The sequence below is a fragment of the Pristis pectinata genome, chromosome 3 (assembly GCF_009764475.1).
Source record: "Pristis pectinata isolate sPriPec2 chromosome 3, sPriPec2.1.pri, whole genome shotgun sequence".
NCBI lineage: Eukaryota > Metazoa > Chordata > Chondrichthyes > Rhinopristiformes > Pristidae > Pristis > Pristis pectinata.
The window spans coordinates 18,230,615-18,253,913 of NC_067407.1; the positions used below are offsets into that span (position 1 = coordinate 18,230,615).

The 23,299-nt window shown below is 39.8% G+C and overlaps 1 protein-coding gene across 1 annotated transcript in view; it reads right to left on the reverse strand.

Annotated features, from left to right (window-relative positions):
- The window catches only part of LOC127568201 (phospholipid phosphatase-related protein type 5-like), a 112,549-nt gene that overhangs the window by 32,179 nt on the left and 57,071 nt on the right, over nucleotides 1-23,299 (reverse strand). Inside the window, 2 exon segments of the mRNA XM_052011678.1 lie at nucleotides 4,962-5,215; nucleotides 20,045-20,177. Of these exon segments, the coding sequence (XP_051867638.1) occupies nucleotides 4,962-5,215; nucleotides 20,045-20,177 (387 nt within the window).

Below are 23,299 nucleotides of genomic sequence, written 5' to 3' on the forward strand. Positions count from 1 at the left end.
ACATAGAAAATAGCAGAAATAGGCCATTCAATAAGATCGCGTTTGGTCTTGAGTTTCAAATCCATTTCCTCACTCAGTCCCCATATCAGAATTAATTAATTATCTCAATGTAAGCCATCATCTGGGGAAAAGTGATCAGAACATAATAGAACTTTATATTCAGTCTGAAAGTGAAAATCTTGGTCTGAAGAAAGTCTTAAATAAAGGCAGTGATTAAGGTATGAATGCAGAATTCCCTCGTGGATTGGGAAAACAGATTAAAAGGTACAATGGTAGATAAACTGTGGCAAGTATTTAAAAAGATATTTTATAATTTTCAGTCAAGGTATATTCCATTCAGAGGCAAAGACTCTCAGAAGATTCATCCATGGCTGACTGAGGAACTTAAGGATGGTATCAAATTGAAAGAAAGTATACATTATGTTGGAAAAATTAGCGATAGGCCAGGAGATTGAGGAAAAAAAAATCAGAAACCAGTAAATGATGTTTGAAAAAAAAAATACTGAAGAGGTAGATAACAGATGAGTCGGCTATAAAAAGGCAGGAAAGGGAAGAGAATAGCTTGGTAAGCATTGGTTCCTCAGAGAATGAGACTGAAGAGTTAAGAATGTGAAGGAAGGAAATGTCAAAGTGAACAAATATTTTGCACCTGCCTTTCAAGCATTAATCACGATGCATTTCCAAATAAATCAATAATAGATGAAAATCTAGAAGCAAAGGGAGCAAGGAATTCAAACTGATCAATATCATACGAGCAAAGGCATCAGGCAAACTAAAAAGACTAAACATTAACAAGTCCCCTAGAACTAATGGCTGGCATCCTAGGGTCTTAAAAGAAGTGGTGCCGGGGTAGTGGATTATTGGTCATGGTCTTCCAAGAGTTCATAGATTCTGAAAAGGTCCCAACAGGTTGGAAAACTGTGTGTGTAATGTGTCCTTTCAAGAAAGAAGGGAAGCAGCAAGTAGGAAACTGTAGGCCAATTACCCTGACATCTCTCTTTGGGAAAATGCTGAGAAGCAGTGGTTGGATATTCAGAAAGTCATACAATCAAGCTGAAACAAAATGTTTTTATAAAAGGGAAACTACATTTGACAACTTTGGATGTATAAAGATAAAGCCATGAGATATATTTGTATTTCTAGAAGGTATTTATTCAAATGCCATGTAAAAGGTTACTGCACAAGGTAAACGCTCATGGAGTTGTGGGCATGGAAAGAGGATTCGCTAATGAAGAGAAGAGAATGGGGCTATATGGATAATTTTCAGTTGGCAAACTATAACTAGTGGGGTTCCACAGGGATCAATGCAAGGCGTAACAGTTTATCTATATTAATGAACTAGATGAAGTGAACAAGTGTAGTCTCGCCACATTTGCTGACAATGCAAAGAGAGGAGGGTAGACAAATTCTGAGGAGGACGCAAAGGCTACAAGTGCTGGAATTTGATAAGCAAGGAAGGCGATAAAGGGAACCATTAGGAGCAAGAGGACAGGCAGATGGAACCAGATGGGGAACGGGATGTGGTGGGTGAAGTATGTGGATAGTAGATGAATGGAACCAGGAGTGGGAGGGGGATGAAAATGAGTGAATGGGGAGTGGGGGGGGGGTGGCAGGCAGGAGGGATATGGGAAAGGGAACAAAAATGGGAGGATTGGAGGTGGATCGGAAGGATAGAGAGAGAGGAACACAAGAGGCAAGGGTTACCTAAAATTGGAAAAGGGATACCGAGAAACAGACAAAGGAAAAAGGGAAGCAAATGGCAGCTATTGATAACAGAAAACAGGAGAGATCCTTCAGAAACAGTGAAAATGGTGCATGGTTACTTAAAAATGAAATTAGGAGGACAAAGAGGGGACATGAATTATGACTTGTAGACAAAATTATGTAAATCCCAAAGCATTTTAAAAGTAAATTAAGGGCAAGAGGGTAACCAGGGAGTAGAGGTCATAAGGGACCAAAGGGGCAATCTATGAATGGAGCCAGTGGATGAGGTCTTAAATGAATATTTTTCACATCCATTCACTAAGGACATTGTAGTCGTACATTTCAGTAATAGGAGGAGTGGTGTTGAAAATGACAAAGTATTAGATGTCTTAGTGGTCTCAAAGATAAGGGGTAAAAGGTTTAGAGGAGATGCAAGGAAGAACTTTTATAATCAGGTGATGGAATCTGGAATACACTGTCTGAGTGTGTGGTGAAAGCAGGTACTCTCACAATTGTTTAAGTAGCCTCTAAATGAGTGCTTGAATCACCAATGCATTGAAGGCTACAGACCAAGTGCTGGCACTTGATGGCTGACATGGACATAATGGGCTGAAGGGCCTATTTCTGTGCTATATGACTTGATAGGACTCTACAATATACCAGAGACCAGAGAGATGAGGCAACTATCTCCTGAAAACCATTGGAAGTCAACAGTAGACCAAGGATCCACACCATGAATAGACCAAGTGAGGGTTAAGTGGGTGCTTTTAAAGGGAAGAATAAGGAGAAACTGTTTCCATGAGCAAAGGATACAGAATTTGGAATAATTGGCAAAAAGATTGAGAGGGAGATGACTTTGTTTATGTGCAATGTATGGAATAATGCGATACACTTAACTGAAATGGTGGTGGCTGCATTTCAACTAAAACTTCTGAAAGGAACTGAATATTTATCTGAAGAGTAAAGGTTTGCAGGGCTTCGGAAGAACGATCTGGAGGATGGAAACTAAATCTTTCGAAGAGCCACCACAATCATGATGGGCTGTAAGACCTCTTTCTGTGCTTTATCATGTTGTTATCCCAAACTCAATATTAGATGAGGCATTAATCATAGCGGGACCCACCTTATTTGGGAGCCATATTCTCTTCCACTACAAGACTTGTCATTTGGTGTCTGATTGGTTTGGGGGGGCGGGGGTGCGCGGGGGAGTTTTTAAATCCTTATGTTCATATGAGTTCAGCATCGATTTAATATTCCCTCATTCACCTGTTTGTTTCTCTATTGCTTGTTATCATTAAGTTTTTTTCTGAATGAGCCAGTGCAACTCTACAACAACCTTTCATATGATTCTACCTCCCAAAGTTAGCCTCTGATAGTATACATATACACTTTAAGAACAGAACGTTTCCTATAATTAAATCTATTGGTTAATTGTGTATGTTTTTCTAAATAATTCACTTGATTCATTTATTGACATGTGAACCTTTATATGAATATATTTAACTGAACATTTGCCACTTCTTTATCTGACTTCTCTCCTTCTTGGAGACAATTCTTGTTTATTACTTTGAATGTAAATTTTCTGTGCCTCATCATCATCTTGTTGTAAATATAATTGTCTGAATCACATTCTGTGCTTATGACTACACTAATATTATAGTGCCTGCATTTATATGGGACTCTTCATGATCTTCCAAAGCATCTTACAACCAGGGAGGTATTTTTGAAGTATAGTGTAGTCACCCGAAAAATAGTGGACAATTTGCGCACAGCAAGCTGCCACAGAGGGCAATTTGATAATAACCTGATAATTGGTTTTAATCATGTTCGGAGAGAATTAATTTTGGCCAGGTTTTCCAGGAGTGACTACCCTGTTCAGTTTTGAACATAATCTTACGTTCGCCTAAATGATGCCAACTTGGCCATTCATGTGCAGCTGAGACAGCAGGTGGGGCCTTAGCTTAAATTCTTAGCCAAAAGGCAGCACTTCATAATACATTGGATGATCAGCCTAAAGCCTTGTGTGAAAATCTCTGGAGCAGGACTTGAACCCCAAACTTTCCGGTCTAAATAGAAGTGTGCTACAAATAAACCATTGCTGACACACAAGCAGCAGTGTTGGTCATCAAGTCATTAGCATTGTTTCTTACCTTAGCAGTAAGACAAGAGTAACAGTCAAGGAAATGCCACCTGACTCACAGGGAAAATCTCCTTTTGATTCTACATGTTGAAGAAGGTTGTCTGAGGATACAGTGGGACATAGACCAGCTGGAAAGATTGACCGACCTGTGACAGATGGAATTTAATCCAGCCAAGTGTGAGGTAATGCACTTAGGGAAGTCCAAGTCTGGTAGGACATACAGAGTAAATGGCAGGGTCCTTAGGAGCACTGATGTACTGAGAGACCTTGGGGACAAGTCCATAGCTTCCTGAAAGTGGCAACACAGGTGGATAGGGTAGGGAACTAGGCCAAGAGATTGAATATAAGTGATGCAACATCATGTTGCAACTGTACAAAACATTGGTTAGACCACACTTAGAGTATTGTGTTCATTTCTGGCCACCATACTATAGGAAGGTTGTGGTAGCAAAAGACAGAGTACAGAAGAGATTTACCAGAATATTGTCTGGAATGTAGGGTTGTAGTTATAAGGAGAGATTGGATAGGCTAGATTTGTTCTCACTGGAATGTGGGAAGTTTAGGGGTGACCTTAAAGAGACTTATAAAATTATGAGGGGCATAGACAGAGTAGTCTGAATCATTTTCCCAGGGCAGGGGGTTTGAGAACTAGTGGGCACAGGTTTAAAGTGAGAGGGGAGAAGTTTAAAGGAAATCTGAAGGGTAAGTTTTTCCACACAGAAGGTGGCGAATATCTGGAACGAGCTCCCAGAGGGAGGAGATGGTAGCCGCAGATACAGTACAATGTTTAAAGAGGAAAAGGAAAGGCATAGATATGAACCTAATGCAGGCAAATGGATTAAACATAGATGGACATTATGGTTGGCATGGACAAGGTGGGTTGAAAGGGTCTGTTTCTGTGTTCCACAATTCTATGATTCTATGAGAATTGTCATGGTGCAACTCATTACATGGTTTTTTCCATTCATTGGTATTCATTATGCTGTACATTTGGAACTATATGCAGCCATCTTTGGCCAATTCATGACCACTTGAAGTGATGAATATAACTGCAATTACTTACTTAAGAGTTAGCAGCTGTGAGAAGAATAAAAGAATGCAAGAAAAACGTACTTACAGCCAAATATACTGCCTGCTACACACTTAAAGCTGCCTCTTTGGACGGAAAGGTCTTCCTGGCTTTTGTTATGGCATCTATGTTGCCTGTGCAGGCTTCTTCACTGTTGATGAATTGCACAGATTCATGATGACATCCCAGGGCTGTGTAATTGGGTTTACACACTGAGAGAAAGTGGGGCGCTAGATTTCCTGTCACCACTTGTCCAGCATTTACAAAAATGTCAGTAGCAAAAAGTCCAAATGCATAAACCCCTATTAACAAGAAAGCAAAAAGTAATTAGAAATCCTCTTGATCTAAAATTTCAAACAAAACAGATAATTCAGATAAAATTATGAAATCCAATTTTCACCTCAAGTTCATCTTAATTATCCTTGCTATTTAAAAGTTATTCTGGATGAAGTTAATTTTCATCAATCTACTGCTTTGCATTTGTGTCTCTCAGTCAAAGATGCAAATAGTATTTCTCAGAAAGAAATGTGCTTATTTATGTAGTGACAAAATATGTTGCTAACAGTTTAATTTGACCTACTGAAGAGCTTCACACATGCTCAATGGCTTTTCTGCTTAAGGAAATTTATGACTAATAGTGAAAGATAATAGTTACAGGCACAAAACTGAACTTGACAGTATCGCCTGAAATTTCTAATTGAGGACCTAACAGAAAATGGCCGCGAAAGAGGTATAATTCAATTGAGTGTGAGGAAGGGATCTGAGTGCAACTGTGTTTGTAGATGTTGAAGGACAAGAATGTCATGGTTGTAGATTTAACTTCCCCATTTATTATATCTGGTGTATCAAGCAAGGGCGCAACACTGCCACAGGCATGGGAAAGTTTTTCCTACATTGACCTAAAAATATGCTCGAGCACTTTTGCAGAACAGTTTCCTCATAAGAACGAACAAGCTCAAAAAACTTGGTTAATGAAAATCGGATCAAAGGTGCACTTTATTAACTCACTTTCGCTCCCCACATATGCTGCTTTAGCTGTTGAGTATTTCTAGTATCTTCTGATTCTATTTTAGATTTCCATTTTCTCCAAATTTACTGCCATACAAACATGACCCCTTTTGCAACTGGTTCACCCATCTATCATCACCAACATACTAACCCATAGGGGGCCAAGTCCCCAATGAAGCCCAAAGTAAGTTCAAACAGAACCATCACAATTTTCTATTAGACACAGTACAACCTTCCTAACAGTAAATTCAAAAGTCTCAGATAATGGTCTGTCTAGTAATATTTCAAGCTCCTCTAGACCCTTTTTTGTGTTTCTTTATTCATTTCATTATCATCCTTTTATGTTGAATCATCATCCCTTTTATTATTACAATCTATCCAAACTGTGACACATATCTCAGCACAGGATTTTACTGAACTACACAACACTGTTTCATTTTTAACAATACTTAAAGCAAGTTGAATACTCTTGTCCTTAATATCTATACGATTTAGCATGCATGAGAAGTGTAAACCAAAAATTATACTTAAAGAAGGTTGTTAAAGTTTATCTTTTAAAAAATATATCCTCTTTCCCATTTGATTACAGTTTTCTTGGCTTCTCTTATATAGGGATGCCTTAAGGCAGTGGTCTTCACTGTTCTTCAAGCGGGGGCCAATTTGGCAAAAAAAACCTTCAATGCGAGAGCCACATTAACTGCTAAATTAACACATTATTTTCTACTTATTAATGATGTAATTTTATAGAGCAGCTTGCATAGCTAGTACAATAAAATGAGATTCCCTTTATAAAATAAAGCAGGAAAATTGTGCCTCCAGCCACCGACATGTAAACGTCGTGCTCTCTATCATGCACATGCGTGCTCAGGCATAGCTTACATGTCCATTGATTCCCTCTTCACATCTCACTCCTCTCCCCTTGACTCCTCACTCTCACACACAGTCTTCTCTGTTCCTGAACCCCTTCCCTTGGTTTCTTGTTCCTTATGTCCCACTCCTTAACCTCCTCCCATCTTCCCTTCAGCCTTTACACCTCTCCCTTTGAGCACACCTTTGCACATTCCCAGTCGTGCTCTGCTCTCCAGCTCCTGACCCTGGCTACACTCCATTCACATGTTTGGCCCTCTTTCCAGCCATGTCCCATTTGCACCACCACCCCCATTCCATCCACATAGCTACTCTGATCCTGCCTGCATTCCAATCACCGAATCCTGGTCAAGCTTCAACCAGACAATAAAAACAGAAAATGCTGGAGATACTCAACAGGTTGGGCAGTATCTGTGGAAAGGGAAATACAGTTAAAATTTCATGTCAAACACGCTTTGTTAATTCAGTTCTGATGAAATGTCTTCAGCCTGAAATATTAACCCTTTCGCTCTCCACAGATGCTGCCTGATCTGCCAAACGTTCTAATATTTTCTGTTTTTATTTCAGACTTCCAACATCTGTGGTATTTGAATCTTGATTCTCCACGTGCACAAGTTGGAATAGAAACAATTGATCAGAGAGCTACACTTGGGGCCAATAGGAATGATCACTGGCTCATGGGTCCTTGCAATGAAGAATACTGCCTTAAGTTTTGACGTGCTAGAGAATAGTTCAGCTGACACTTGGTGTGATTATTTGTTGAAATACAGGACAAATGAATTTGTGCCTCTTGACCTATTTTCATGGTTACATTGTAAATTGATTAGCCAAGCAATTTTTATATAAGATGTGGAACAATGAAAGTCAGAATGAAAGAGTTGCATCTGTTGTTTTCAACGAAATGCATTCTTTTGTTCACAATAATGCTTGTCCTGTCATAATTAATTATCAATGACAGAGGTTTGTAAGAAACATAAGAATTACAAGTTGTAGAGAGCAGCATGATTGGAAAGAAATGGGGAAAAAAAACACACACACATTATTCCTCTGTATATTTACTGTTGAAAGATTCTGTGAACTTCTGAGCCTGGTCTCATCCAAACAACCAAATGGTGTAAACTAGTGATGTTATTTGAGGTATAAATGTTGGCCAGAAAACTAGGGTGAATTCCCATTCTCCACTTTGAGATGGTATCAGGTGATCATGTGTCCACCTGAGACTACTGAACATCTCACTGAAAGATATCACCTGTGAATTAGGGGACGGGGATCTATAGCTATACTAGTTAAAGTACTTATGGTGTGTTCGATCCAGGGAGGATACAATGCACAGTGAAAAGCAAGGTAGTTTTTCATTCCATGGTACTGGAAAATTGGTGATTGCCCATCATCAGTTTGTATTACAGTCTGACAATTTTTTTCTCCCAAGTATGCGGTTCCATTGATTCACTTCTCCCGATATCTTGATTTGGTTCAGTCTCTCCTTAAGAGGCTTCTAGTATAGATAGGTTAAGTGAGTGGGCAAAAATTTAGCAGATGGAGTACAATGTGGGGAAATGAGAGATTATCTACGTTGGTGTGAAGAATAGTAGAGGGAATGGAATGGAGTGGAGAGGGGAATGAAATGGGACATATTACATACAGTTTCTTTAAATAAAGGGGGATACATTTGCATTGGAAGTGCAGAGAAAGCTCTCTGGTTTGATTCCTAGGATAAAAGGGATATCCCATGAGGAATGATTGAGCAGATTAGGCATATGTTGTGGACACTGGGGAAAATAAAAGGTGATTTTATGAAACATGAGATTCTGAGGGGATTGACAAGATGGATGCTAAGAGGATGTTCCTCTTTGTGGGACAACTGTAAACTAATGGGCACAGTTTCAGAATGTGATATTGGGGAATAAGACAGAGATGACTAATTTTGTCTTTCAGACATTCATGACTTTTTGGAATTCTCTATTCTAGAGATCTGAAGAGGAGGAGACTTTGAATATAATAAAGGCTGAAGTACATTTTTCGACTACAAAGGAATAAAGTGGTGGGGGACAGAAATCGAGTGGGAAAGTAAGATTGAGGCCAAATTCAGATCATGTGGTCTCCTCGACATGGGAGAAACCAAACATAGATTTGGTGATTGCTTTGTGGAATACCTGTGTGACCCTGAGCTTCCCATTTCTTGCTATTTCGATTCATCATCCCATTCCCACTCTGAGCTAACAGTCTGTGGCCGCCTGTCCTGTCTCAGTGAGGACAGAGGCAAGCTCAACGGACAGCACCTCATTTTCCACTTGGGTAGGTTGCAGCCTTCTTAACTCCATATTAGATTCTACAATTTCAGGCAACTTGATTTCTAGGTCTCTATCAGTCGTTCATCTGTGATGTTAGCTCAGCTTGTTTTTTTATCCCCCCTTCCCCGTTTCTTTTCCCTAGGAGTAGACAACATGCCCAGCCTGACCTGCCGGACATGTCTTCCTGCTCTGCATTTTGCAACTTCCACATTCTTATGTCTATGTTTTCACCCTCTGACTGCTCCCATCCACTCACCGGCCAGATAACCTTGCAGGCACGGTAGTGTAGCGGTTAGTGTAACACTATTACAGTGCCAGCGACCCAGGTTCAATTCCCGCCGCTGTCTGTAAGGAGTTTGTACATTCTCCCCGTGACTGCGTGGGTTTCCTCTGGGTGCTCCGGTTTCCTCCCACATTCCAAAGACGTATGGGTTAGGAAGTTGTGGGCATGCTATGTTGGCACCAGAAGCGTTGTGACACTTGCGGGCTGCCCCCAGAACACACTACACAAAGATGCATTTCACTGTGTTTCCATGTACATATGACTAATAAAGATCTTATCTTATCTATCCCCATGGTCGCCCCAGTTTCACCCTATCAGAGACACCCCACACTGGGTTTCCCCACAGCTTTCCAAGCTTTTGTTGTCTCCTTTTCAGTTCTGATGAAGGATCTCCGACTTGAAATATTGACAGTTCTGCTTCCCACAGATGCAGCCTGACCTAAAGAATATTTCCTGCATTTTTGTTTTTCTGTTTAAATTTCAGCCATGATCTGATTGAATAAGAGCATGGGGATACAAGAACCAGGACCAGGAACGGGACAGTCAACCCCTTGACCCTGCTCTGCCATTCAATAAGAACAAGACTGATCCAATCTTGGCCTCAACACCACTTTCTCACTCACTGTCCATACCCCTGTACTTCCTGGTAGCTTAAATGTCTGTCACTCTCCTCTCTGAGTAACTTCATTGACTCCACCTACACTGCTCCCTGCGGCAGAGAATTCCTAAGATTCATGGCCCCCAAGAGAAGAAATTCCTCCCCAGCTCCATCTAAATTGGTGACCCCTTATCACAAACCTACACCCCTTCATTCAAGATACTCCAACTAGGGGAGACACACTCTTAACATCCATCTTGTCAATCCCCCTTAGAATCTGCTATGTTTCAATAAGATCACCTGTCAGTCCTCTAAACTTCAAAGTGTATAGGTCCAACCTGGTCAATTTTTTCTTCAATACATCAATTCCTTTACCCCAGCAAACAATCTAGTGACTGCCTTTATTGCAAGCATAACTTTTTTTTAAAATTAATTTTCTTTTAATTTACAGCGTGGTAACAGGCCCTTCTGGCCCAATGAGTCTGCGCCACCCATTTTAAACCCCAAATTAACCTACCCGTACATCTTTAGAATGTGGGAGGAAACTGGAGCACCCGGAGGAAACCCACACAGACACGGAGAACGTACAAACTCCTTACAGACAGCAACGGGAATCAAACCCCGATCGCTGGCACTTTAAACACAAAGACATAAACTACACCCAATACTGCAGGCAAGTCTCAACTGCACCCCTTAAAATTGCATTAAAGTTTCCCTACTTTAATATCCTATGCCCCTTGCAATAAAGATCAACATTCCATTGGTCTAAAATAAAAACAGAAAATGCTGGAAACACTCAATAGTCAGGCAGCATCTCTGGAAGGAGAAACAGATGTTTCAGGTCTGGAACTCCTGTTCAGAACTCAATTCTTTCCTTCAATATGCTCTATCTTTCAATTTGATACCATCCTTAACTTCTTTAGCCCTGATATGTATCCTTCTCATTAGAGCAATTCTTCCACACTAAAATATACTTCTATTGATATTTATGAAATATTTCCTTAACTGTCTGCCACTGCTGATCTACAGTTATATTCTTTAAGCTATTTCCCCAGTTCAGCAGGCTCAACAGACACATTCTATTTCTATAGGAAAAACAGTGGCAGGCTTTTTTTAAACCACACATGAAGGACCCACAAATAGCAATGAAATGAATTACCAGGTTATCTGTTTTAGGTGTTGGCTGAGGTATAAATATTGGCACGTACATTGAGGGAACTTCCCTGTTCTTCCTGCAGGATCTTATACCTCTGCCTGACAAGGCACATTATCGCTTCCAGGCACAACAATGAATTCAACAATTTCAGATCTTCAGCCTTCTTTCACACATTTCCAGGATTCTCACATTTTTCTTTCTCCTAGTGGTTTTCATTCATCTCCGCCTACTTGCACCTCCTCCAGATATACCTTTTTATTATTCATAGTCCTCACCGCCCACTTTTAGCCAGCTCCAACACTACACATCACTTGCTCTATCCCATTCTCCCCATGAACCTACCCTTCAGTTCTCTCCACCTCCCCTCTCTTTCTCTGTAACATACACCTTTCCTTTTTGCTGACTATTCCCAGTTCTGATGAAAGACCATCAATGTGAAACATCACCTCTATTTCTTTTATCCACTGGTACTGCCTGGCCTACTGAATGTTTCCTGTAAATAGCTCTGAACCAGCCTTATTGGAAGAAGTAGTGTAGGGTAGCAACACATCCACTGCTCTGGAAGTTAGAGTATGTTAATTCTCAGGTCTCATTTGAATTCTGTGGTCAATTTCACACCATTTCCAGCAGGAATTGTCATATATTGTGACCTTGCACCTTATTGCACTGCACTTTCTCTGTAGCTGTGATACTTTACTCTATACTGTTATTGTTTTTACCTGTACTACTTCAATGCACTCTGTACTAACTCAATGTAACTGCACTGTGTAATGAATTGACCTGTACAATCGGTTTGTAAGACAAGCTTTTCACTGTACCTTGGTACAAGTAACAATAATAAACCAATACCAATATTTATGTAGCTCAGAGATTGTACATTGATTGGCCACCAAGCTCATCCCACAAAGATCACAAAGGAGCCAGGGTGAGGATAGGACAGAGGGGAGGGGTTGAACCTTCAGCCTGAGCTATTTGTGTGGGGCCAGTAGCAGTGTTCCAACTCTCCTACTACTACCAGGAAACTAAAAAAAAACCTTAAAATGATCTCTACTGCCCACTCCTCTTCTCCTGTGGTCTTCACTGGATGGCAACTCACTGCAGTAAAAGCTCTGTCACTTGGCAGGTAACACACGATCAAATTTGCCAGTTCATCAAGACTCAACCCAGCTTCCCCCTCTCGACTGCTCATCCAGCAGCATTGCTCTTCTGGCCGTTCACCCTCTCTCTCAGCACCGCCCCTCCATTGGCCCCGCCTATCTCTTGGCTCAGCCTTGCCCTCAACACTGCCCTCTGGCTACCCCCTCTGAATGTAACAAGAGCATACCAGATTGTAAAGTAGTGGACAACAAAACGTTCATTGACCCATGTCTCCTCATGCTTTAGGCATGACCACTAGCTCAGGAGATTAAAATCAATAAACGTCAACTCCTGCCACCTCAGGAAAGAAGGTGATTGGGTGCAAGTAAGCTGCCCGATATTAATTAAGCTGATTCCCACCAGACAAGTTTGGTTAAAATTCCCCCCCTTAGTTACCATGAGCGATTTTTATCGTTGCTATATTAGAGGATAAAAATACGATTTTGTTTGTAATGTCATTCTAAAAAATAATGTAGAATTTTGAAGTATAGAATTAACAGCAAGCTTTGCAAAATTATATACTGTGTATATTTTGCCAAAATGTTACTTTTACAATGAATCTCACACATAATACAGAAGAAATCTCATTTTATCCAAGTCACAATCAAAATACTGCATTATCTAACCACAGCTCACTCCAAAGCAACAACCAGTAGAAATTAAATGATTTTATATTTCCATGGAAACATGTTAACAGTGCCCAATAGATGAACTCCAAAAAAAAAGCAGATGCCAAGAGGACAGTTTTACACAGAAACAAACGGTATGGATCTCATGTTTACAACAAGTCATGTTTATTTATGTTCAATTAGGTATTCAAATCAAGTATCACCACAGCAAACATGATTTAAATTAGCTTCAGGTAATTTTTTTGGTACCCTCAGCTATGTTTCATTTGCTGGATGAAAATTAGCTTTAAATGAAAAGTCCTTTTGTGAATACTTCCATTCAGGTTGTGAATAACAATGAAGCCCTCGTTAGTTCTGAATTTTTACTTATTTTTTGAATATTATCTTATTAGAGGTGTGAATAAAGAAGGGAAAAAATTGTGAATTCATTTTAATATTAAATGGTTAATTTTGCTTTGTAAATGCACTGAGGTGGTAGTGAGAGGCTCTTTTGGATTCACTCACTATCTCAGAACCTAATTTGGAGTTTAATCCAGAGAAGTGTGAGGTGTTGCACTTTGAGAGGTCGAATGCATGAGGAAAGCATACAGTAAGTAGCAGGACTCTAAGGAGTGTTAATATTCAGAGGGATCTTCGGGTACAAGTCCATAGCTCTCAAAAAGTGGCAACACAAGTTAATAGGGTGGTAAAGAAAGTGTATATCATACTTGCCTTCATCAGTCGGGGCATTGAGTATGATAATTGGGAAGTCGTATTGCAGCTGTATAAAAAACTTAGTTTGGTCATATTTGGAGTATTGTGTGCAGCACTGGTCACACCATTATGGGGAGGATATGGAGGCTTTCGAGAGGGTTCAGAAGAGGTTCACCAGGATGTTGTCTGGAATTGAGAGCGTTAGCTATAAGGAGAGGTTGGATAAACTTGGATTGTTTTCTCTAGAGCACCGGAGGCCGAGGGGAGGCATAGATAGGATAGACAGTAAGAGTCTTTTTCCCAGGGTGGAAATACCAAATACTAGAGGGCATAGATTTAAGGTAAGAGGGGGAAAGTTTAAAGGGCGATTTATGAGGCAAGTTTGTTTTTAGAGAGAGAGTGGTGGGTGCCTGGAATGAACTGCCATGGGAAGTCGTGGAAACAGATAAGATAACAATGTATAAGAGGCATTTAGACAGGCACATGAACAGGCAGGGAAGGGAGGGATATGGACCACATGCAGGCAGGTGGGATTGGTTTTAATTGACAAGATGTTTGGTCATTTGGACATTGTGGTCCAAAGGGCCTGTTCTTGTGTTGTACTGTTCTATGTATGTTCAGAGTAGATTTTCAATACTTCTCCCTAATTCATGGGGACCAAGTTTCAGCGTTATTATGTAGTCATTAAACCATGCATGATAATGCTGAAACTGCAGAAATTGTCACTGCTCTCTGTTACAGCACACTTCTCCAAATGACACTTGTTAATTTATTCATGAAGCTGCCCTGATACTCCATCTGGTTTGATACAGAATAGGAAGATGCTCTGTACTGGTTTAGCTCAGCATAGTTGGGGTACTAGGGGAAATAATACATTGGACATATGTGTACACCGTTAGGCTAGTTAGGCTTTCTGCGTACCCTAGATGCCAGGTGAGGATAAAATCTGGCCTGAATGCAGTGCTCCAGTTATGGATGAATGGAAAATGCTGACTTAGATAAGATGGTGGAGGATTATACCCTAGAGTGATGAAATATGAGATGAGAAGAATGTACTCCATGAAACTGTACACCTAACTGCACCAGGATAAAATTAACCACTGTGTGTTTCTTGTTAACATTGATATCCAAGAAACGTCTCATCCTGGTGACACAGAGTGACACTGTTGACAATGGCAAACAAGGTTTCAAGCACAAATACTTCACCTGTTGAGTAAATGAAGGGACAGCAAATAAAAGAATGGATATGGTGATAACTGGGAACATGGAACCATAAGAGAACTGAGGGAAATATTGACAATTAAATTTTAATTCAATTTCCACTTTGTTGTATCCATTTCAAATTAAATCAAACCACGAGAAGATGCATATCCATCTTGAATGCATTCTAGATTGAAAGTTTGATGTATTCACACCCATTCTATAATCATAGATTTTACACCATCCAACCATGAAATGCTTTGAGAATTTTGTAGATTTCTAATCTTTTAACACTAAAACCAAATTCTGAGTCGATGGTTATGGATTTGAACAAAAATGGATGCACATCTTAGGGTGATATCATTTGAAGCCTTTGTGAATTGTGTATGGACAAATTATATAATGCATCCTAAGTGCAGTTCCTGTCAATCAATGATCTACAATTTGGGAGAGGTATTGGTCTCACTGATTATAGACCCAAGTCAAGGGTCAGTCAATTCTTCAATGCATGACCATCATTCAAAATTACAAGAGAGAATCAACCTTTGGGAGAGTGATTGAACTGTCAATATTAACTAATTGGACTATTGGACAGTGGGACTGGAATGTGTCAGAATCAATCCAGGGAAGACCAGGGGTTGCCGGAATTAATTAGATAAATGTAAGTGAACATTTATTGAAAGGTCTTGGAATAAACTGACATGTCTCTTGAACAATAAATAAATTGCTAAAATGCAATTCTCCAAAAATTTCTGAAGGAACAAGATCAATTTAAAATCTTGGCCAGGAATGTGACACAATGAACCTCTGGCCCACCTGGGACTGGAGATCAGGATCACAAGACAAAGGAGCAGAAGTAGGCCATTTAGCCCATTGAGTCTGCTCCATGAGCTAAACTAATACTATTCCTATTTAGCTCCAATTTCTGGCCTTATTCCCATATCCCTTGATACCTTGACTACTTAGATACCTATCAATCTCCTCCTTAAATGCCCCCAGTAATTTGGCCTCCACAGCTGCATGTGGCAAAGAATTCCATAATTTCACTACCCTCTGGCTAAAGAAATTTCTCCTCATTTCTGTTTTAAACCGGTACCCTCTGATTTTAAGATTGTGCCCTCTAGTCCTGGACTCACCCACCAGGGAAAACAGCTTAACCACATCTACTCTGTCCAGTCCTTTCAACATTCTAAATGTTTCTATGAGGTCCCCTCTCATTCTTCTGTACTCCAATGAATACAGTCCAAGAGCCGACAAACGCTCATCATAAGTAAGCCCTTTCATTCCAGCAATCATCCTCGTAAATCTTTTCTGAACCCTCTCCAACATCAGTACATCCTTCCTAAGATAAGGGGCCCAAAACTGTGCACAGTACTAAAAATGAGGCCTCACCAGTGCCCCATGGAGCCTCATCAACACTTCCTTACTTTTATACTTTATACCTCTCGAGATGAATGCCAACATAGCATTCGCTTTCTTTACTGCCGATCCGACCTGATGGTTAACCTTTAGGGTATCCTGCACGAGTACCCCCAAGTCCCTTTGTACTTCTGTACTTTGAATTTTCTTCCCATCTAGATAATAATCTGCCCATTTATTTCTTTTTCCAAAGTGTAGAACGGCACATTTCTCAACATTGAATTTCATCTGCCATTTCTTTGCCCATTCTCCTAAACTGTCTCTCTGCAACCTTCCTATTTCTTCAATACTCCCTACTCCTCCACCTATCTTGGTGTCATCTGCAAACTTAGCCACAAAACCATTTATTACATCATTCAAATCATTAATGTACAAAAGTAAAAAGAAGCAGCCCCAACACCGACCCCTGCGGAACACCACTAGTAACCAGTAGCCAACTGGAACAGGATCCCTTTATTCCCACCCTTTGCTTTCTGCCTACCAGCCAATGCTCCACCCATTCCAATATCCTACCTGAAATCCCATGAGCTCTCATCTTATTAACCAGCCTCTTGTGCAGCACCTTGTTGAAGGCCTTTTGAAAGTCTAAATACATGACATCCACAGCCCCTCCCTTATCCACCCTACCTGAGATTTCCTCAAAAAACTCCAATAGTTTGGTCTGGCAGGATCTTCCCTTCACAAAACCATTCTGGCTTGGGCCTATCTTTCCTTGCACCTCTGGGTATTCCATAACTCCATCCTTGAGGATCGATTCCAATAACTTACCCACTGGGCTAATTCTAACAGCTTGGCTTTATTAGTGTGATGTTGACAGATTCCCCAATTTAAATGTTGCCACATGGGATAAAATGGGACAGACTCTGGCACAGGTTAAGTGCTTGTGGATACTGATGGTCATTAAAAATACAGGCCAGGGGAGCCTAAGGTTTTTTTTATGGGCTTGGACAAGTACTCCTTGAACTGCTGTTCCCATCAGGTCTTGGTACAGTGGAGAAGTCACTTATCCCACATTCAGTCATGTGGTTAAACTATCAGATGAGGTTCCCCATGGTTATCAGAAGATAAACTACAAAGTGGCTCTCCCTGGCCAACAGCAGGTATTTTTCCAAGGCAAAATTGTGTCCACCATATTGGGGCATGAAGAGAGTACGTAAATGCCCCAACCAACTTAAATTCTACCCCCTTCCCATAAACACCCACCAACCTGAGTTCAATTTAATTCAGGCTTCTGCACTTTGGGAGATGCTAAGCTACAGTTACATACAGAGTAATTTTTTATTTTGTTTGTTTTTGGGATGTGGTTCACCAGATTAAATTTGTCCTTTTTGTTTTGGAGAGAACACAAGTGAAAAGATTTCCACCTTGTCGGCAGGATGCCAGTGTTGCTATTGTGCTGGAAAAACTTTGCTGAACTGATGCCTACAACAGTTACATCATTGTCACCCATAGAGAGTACAATCACTTGGCCATTTCTTGGTATCTTGGTCTGAACACAAGCTTCTGTAATAATGATGGGCTCAGGAGGAGGTGGACATGGATCATCCATTCAATACTCCTGAATAAAGATGTTGAAACTGTTTGAAGTCAGGTAAAAGACACTATTTGGGGCTGTTGCTTTGTATAAATGGAAAAACTGGCTACATTTGAATATCCCTACACAAGGAATTACAATGGATTTGGTGAATGAATGAGGATAAATTTTGCAAGATTTAAGAAGTTGCACCAAGATTCTCTACGTTCACATTTGAGCACAGTGTATTCAGATTTGATGAGCATGATATAGATCACAGACTAGATTTGAGTCAGATAGTCTAATTCTATGACACCAAAAGCTATTTTCATTTAGCTGAGATGCTCATTATGGAGGACTATCAGTTCCCATTCAGTAACCAAGGAGACAGCTGTAAAAATCCATTGCAGAGTGTTCAATATTCATTGAAAAAAATGCAGAGTGACATTATTAATCATTAATGAGCTTAGCAGTTGTCAGGTCCACCTGACAGTAAAAATAAATTCTTTGATTTGTTACTTAAGCCAGAGTTTTGGGTACCTTAAGTTCCTTTTAACATTGTACTGTGCAATGATTTTTTTATTATTCCAATATAGGGTGACGTGGGCAACCTCAGAAAGAAATTCCTTTTGGCAATAATAAGCAGCAAATATACAATGTTTTCAAATAAAATTTTACTGTATTTTAATAGAACTGCAAGTCCTTTTTAGTTTAAATGTGCATGAACTTATATTTACATCAGCAATATTCTCCACCTACATATCATGGTTTCAAAATGCAAACTATATACTCAGTTTAAAGGTTGATTAGACCTTTTGATCTGGCCTTTCATTACAACTTGATTTTAAGGTTTTGTTTCAAAGTATTAAATCACTTTGGAGATACAAGAGAATGCAGATGCCAGAATCAGCAGCAAAAAGCAAACTGGAGTCCAGATGAAGGGTCTCAGCCCGAAACATCAACTGTCCAATTCTCTCCACAGATGCTGCCTTACCTGTTGAGTTTTCCAGCAGTTTGTTTTTGTATCAAATCACTTTGCTCTTTCCTGATATCATTAAGTTTTAAAGACTGTTACAGTTCTGTCATATTATAACCCAAGTAAATTTGGATTTTTGTGGATCAGGGATAAGGATAAATGCAATAGGGAATGGTTTGGATTTTTTTTTAAACAGGAGAAAATAATTGCATATTCTCCACAAAGCTAATCCACAATACAGAAAAATGCAGTCACCTTTTAAGGTAATTTAAAAACACAAAAACTTTCAAATCATCCCTTGGATATTAGTATTTGAATACTTAACACTTTCATTTGAAATGTTTTATTTTGTATTTCATCAAAGGAGTTAGTCTCGTTGAAACAAATGGTTTAACAGCTCACTAAGTGCCGGATAGGGAATTTCAGACAAATTGTTCAAAATAAGTTGGCACTAATTTAATGTTCAGACTGAATGCTGCAGCTATTTATTAATTGCAATTTTCAATATACAGCATAGAACTGGGATTGAGAGAGACCAAAGAATTAACCATTCAAGAGACACAAGAAATTCTGCAGATGCTGGAATCTCAAGCAATACACGAACAGTGCTGGAGGAACTCAGCAGGTCAGGCAGCATCCATGGAGGGAGATAAACAGTCAACGTTTCAAGCCGAGACTCTTCTATGTATTCAATGTAGATTAATGATAGGAATATTCTGAAATAAAATGGCTTTCACCTGTATAATTGGCTCATGTTGAATCCATGAAGATGTCTTTCACCTATTTGTAAACTACCTTGTGTTATCAGCTGGCAATAATCATTGTTATCACTGATTCCCACCTGATATTTTGCTTCAGTGAGAAACAATTAAAACTATTTACTCAATATTATCTCTTCAGCCAATCACTATCTCTTTTAGCCCAAATATACAAATATGAACATTGTAAAAAAATACCATGCAATACAGTAAATGCGAGCTCTCTGTAGTAGTCTGAATTCTATAAAAGCCAACCTGTCTTTTCTATCAAGCCAGAAAGCTGTTCAAAAACTATAGTCATCATTGAGAGATCTGGAATTAACCCTTCATTGATTGCAGCAGAATATGTGAAACATTTAACACATTACCTTTAGTTAATTCACAGCCAGACAATTAATGAAGATGCTTTTCCCATTTTATTGTTTAGTATTACTAATTTGTGAAAATTATATTTTTTGTACATCTTAAAGATTATCTTTTACACAACACAGAAAGAAATGCAACAATCAAAATACAAAGATATATGTTTTATTTCTAATTTAGAAATGCCAGCCTCAGAAAATGGCATGCTTCTTCCCAGAGAACTTTAAACATTACTCTTACCAAGGAACCTAACTGTTCTGCGCACCAGCGGATTGATGTAACAACAGTCTCCAGTTATTATTGCCTTCTCGCGATTTCCAAACTCTTTAGAAGCTGATTGAAGTAAAAACACAGCCACTTCTCCCACGATTATCTTGTAAACAATAAAAAGATTATTGCATTTTAAAATTAGCAAAATAAAACATGGAAATTCTAACACACATGCCACTGTCATCAATTACATATTTGATTTGGTTTAGTTAGCATCTAAATAAATGACCTATATGCTCCAAGTTTCCTTGGACTTTTTTTTGTCGGGACTTGTATATTCATTGCCAATTGAATCTAATCACAGAGCAATTACATCAGAATCTGTCTGCTGGTGGATTAGACTGCTGCATAATTATATCTACTCTTTAACCAGATATGTGTTTATTGCTATGATTCACCATTTTCTGCTGCTTTTTTTTTTGAAGTTTTGAAGTCTTATATAAAGGAGTCCCTTGTTCATAACTACACACATCCTCAACTATACCTGACAGGTGAATTTTCTAGTGGAAATTTAGAATGGATATGTTTAATCTCGATTCTGAGATTCTGTTGCAGAAAATGGAGTGAGATAATACTTTTGGACTCCCAGCTCAGGAAACACTTGAGCCCCCAGTTTTGCAAAGACTTGAACCAAAGGACGCTTGGGGTTAATTTAAAAAATCCTGTACACTGCAGGTATCCAGTCCAAAGGTAAATACCAATGGCCTCTGCCTCTTTGGGGTTCCATTCTGATTCTACTTTTGGTTTGAGAAGATGATTTTAAACATATTAATGCAATAAAAGATATAAAACGGGTGTCTTGTTTTGGTCTGTATTAAATTGAAGTTACAAATGCTATTATATTTTCCTGGTGTATCCTGCAACACAAGATTTATTTTTATTTATTGAACGGATGGATTGATGGCAGTATCAGAACTGGTAAACATTGGTAGACAGGATCAGTCAGTATCTCATTAAATAGGGGAGCAGGATTGAGGGACACATCACCCACTCCTGCTTTTATTTCTAGGTTTTTATTGTCCATTTTTAAGTGCCCTTGAGAAGGTGGTGATTTATAATTGATCTCCTGGGCGCTGGTACCACACCTCAGGTGAAAATTAATTGTGTTATAAACTTGATTCATGACCCAAGGAAACCAAGTTCTCAATTTCCATTCTGCACCATCCAGTTAGCTAGTTAGCTATTCATTTCATGCAGGAATTTCCCTGAAGGCAGTTATATCAGTTCCAAAAGTATTAACAAAGTGCTGGCACATTGGTTAAATTACCAGTTTAGTAATCCAGTGGTCTGAATGAATAATCCAGAGATCCACATTCAAACCCTACCAAGACAGCTATGGAATTGTAATCCATTTAATCGTCTGGAATTTCTGAAACAATGACCATGAGAAACTACTGGATTGTCAAAAAAAATCCATCTGGTTCACCAAAGCCCTTTTAGAGGAGGAGATCCACCATTCTCACCTGGTCTGACCTACGTGCGACTCCAGATCCACCCCATACAGTTGGCTCTTAAATTCTCTCTGAAGGACTTTAGCTATCTACTCATATGCATCAGTACCACTATTTTGTCAAACAGAGAAGGAATAAAACTGGACTGATCACCTGCATTGACCTAGACACTGATTTTGGACTTGGCAAAGTCGCTCCCAGCCCAGCTGACCTTGCAAAGTCCTCTTCACAAACATCTGGGGACTGGTGTCTAAACAGGGAGAGCTGTCCCATAGGTTAGTCAAGCTATAGCTCAAGATAGTTGTACTCACAGAGTTATACTTTGCAGACAACATGTTGCACTCCTCTAATTTGGTAAATTGGTTTATTATTGTCACATGTATCAAGGTACAGTGAAAAATTTGTTTTTCATACTATTCATACAGATCAATACATTACAACAGTGCATTGAGGTAGTACAAAGGTAAAACAATAACAGAATGCAGAATCAAGTGTTACAGTTACAGAGAAAGTTCAGTGCAGGTAGACAATAAAGTGCAAGGTCATAATGCGGTAGATTGCAAGATCAAGAGTCCATCATAACGTATTAGGGAAGCACTCAATAGTCTTATAACGGCCTGGTTATTTGTGCTTTTAGGCTTTTGTATCTTCTGTCCGATGGGAGGAGGGAGAAGAGAGAATATCTGGGGTGGGTGGGGTCTTTGATTATGCTGGCTGCTTTACTGGGGGAGGGAGAAGTGTAGACAGGGTCCATGGAGGGGAGACTAGTTTCCATGATGTGCTGAGCTATGCCCACAACTCTGCAGTTTCTTGCAGTCTTGGCTACAGCAGTTGCCGTACCAAGCCATGATGCATCCAGATAGGATGCTTTCAATAAAAATTAGTGAGGGTCAAAGGGGATGTGCCAAATTTCTTTAGCCTCCTGAGGAAGTAGAGGTGCTGGTGAGCTTTCTTGGCTGTGGTGTCATGTTTGGACAAGGAGAGGCTATTGGTGATGTTCACTCCTAGGAACTTGAAGCTCTCAACCCTCTCAACCTCAGCACCATTGATGTAGACAGGAGCATGTACACTGCCCCTTTCCTGAAGTCAATGACCAGCTCTTTTGCTTTACTGACATTGAGGGAAAGGTTATTGTCACGACACCATGTCATTAAGCTCACTATCTCCCTCCTGGTCTCTGACTTATTGTTATTTGAGATATGGCCTGCTACAGTGGTATCATCTGCAAATTTGTAAATGGAGTTAAAGCAGAATCTGGACATGCAGTCGTGAGTGTACAGGGAGTAGAGTAGGGGGCTGAGGACACGACTTTGTAGGTCACCAGTGTTGAGGACAATTATGGTGGAGGTGTTGCTGCCTATCTTTACTGAGTGCAGTCTGTTGGTCAGGAAGTCAAAAATCCAGCTGCAAAGGGAGGTGTTGAGTCCCAGGTCTATCACAATCCATGGGTGCATCTTGTCCTACCCGCAGGACAGACACACCAGAGGTGGTGGCACTGTGGCATAAAGGCAGGAGGGATCAGACATGTGAAAGGGAATCTCCCCATTATCACCTGCTGTCCTGCTGTCATCTCTCAGCTGATGAATCAGTGTTCCTCCATGTTGATCAAAAATTGGAAGTACTGAAATTAGCAAGGGATCAGAACATACTCTGGATGGTGTTTTCAATGTTCATCACCACGAGTGGCTAAGAAAAACCACATCCTTGTTGAGTCCTGAAGGGCATAGCTACTAAACTGAGTCTGTGCTATTTAGTGAGCGAATCAACAAAACAG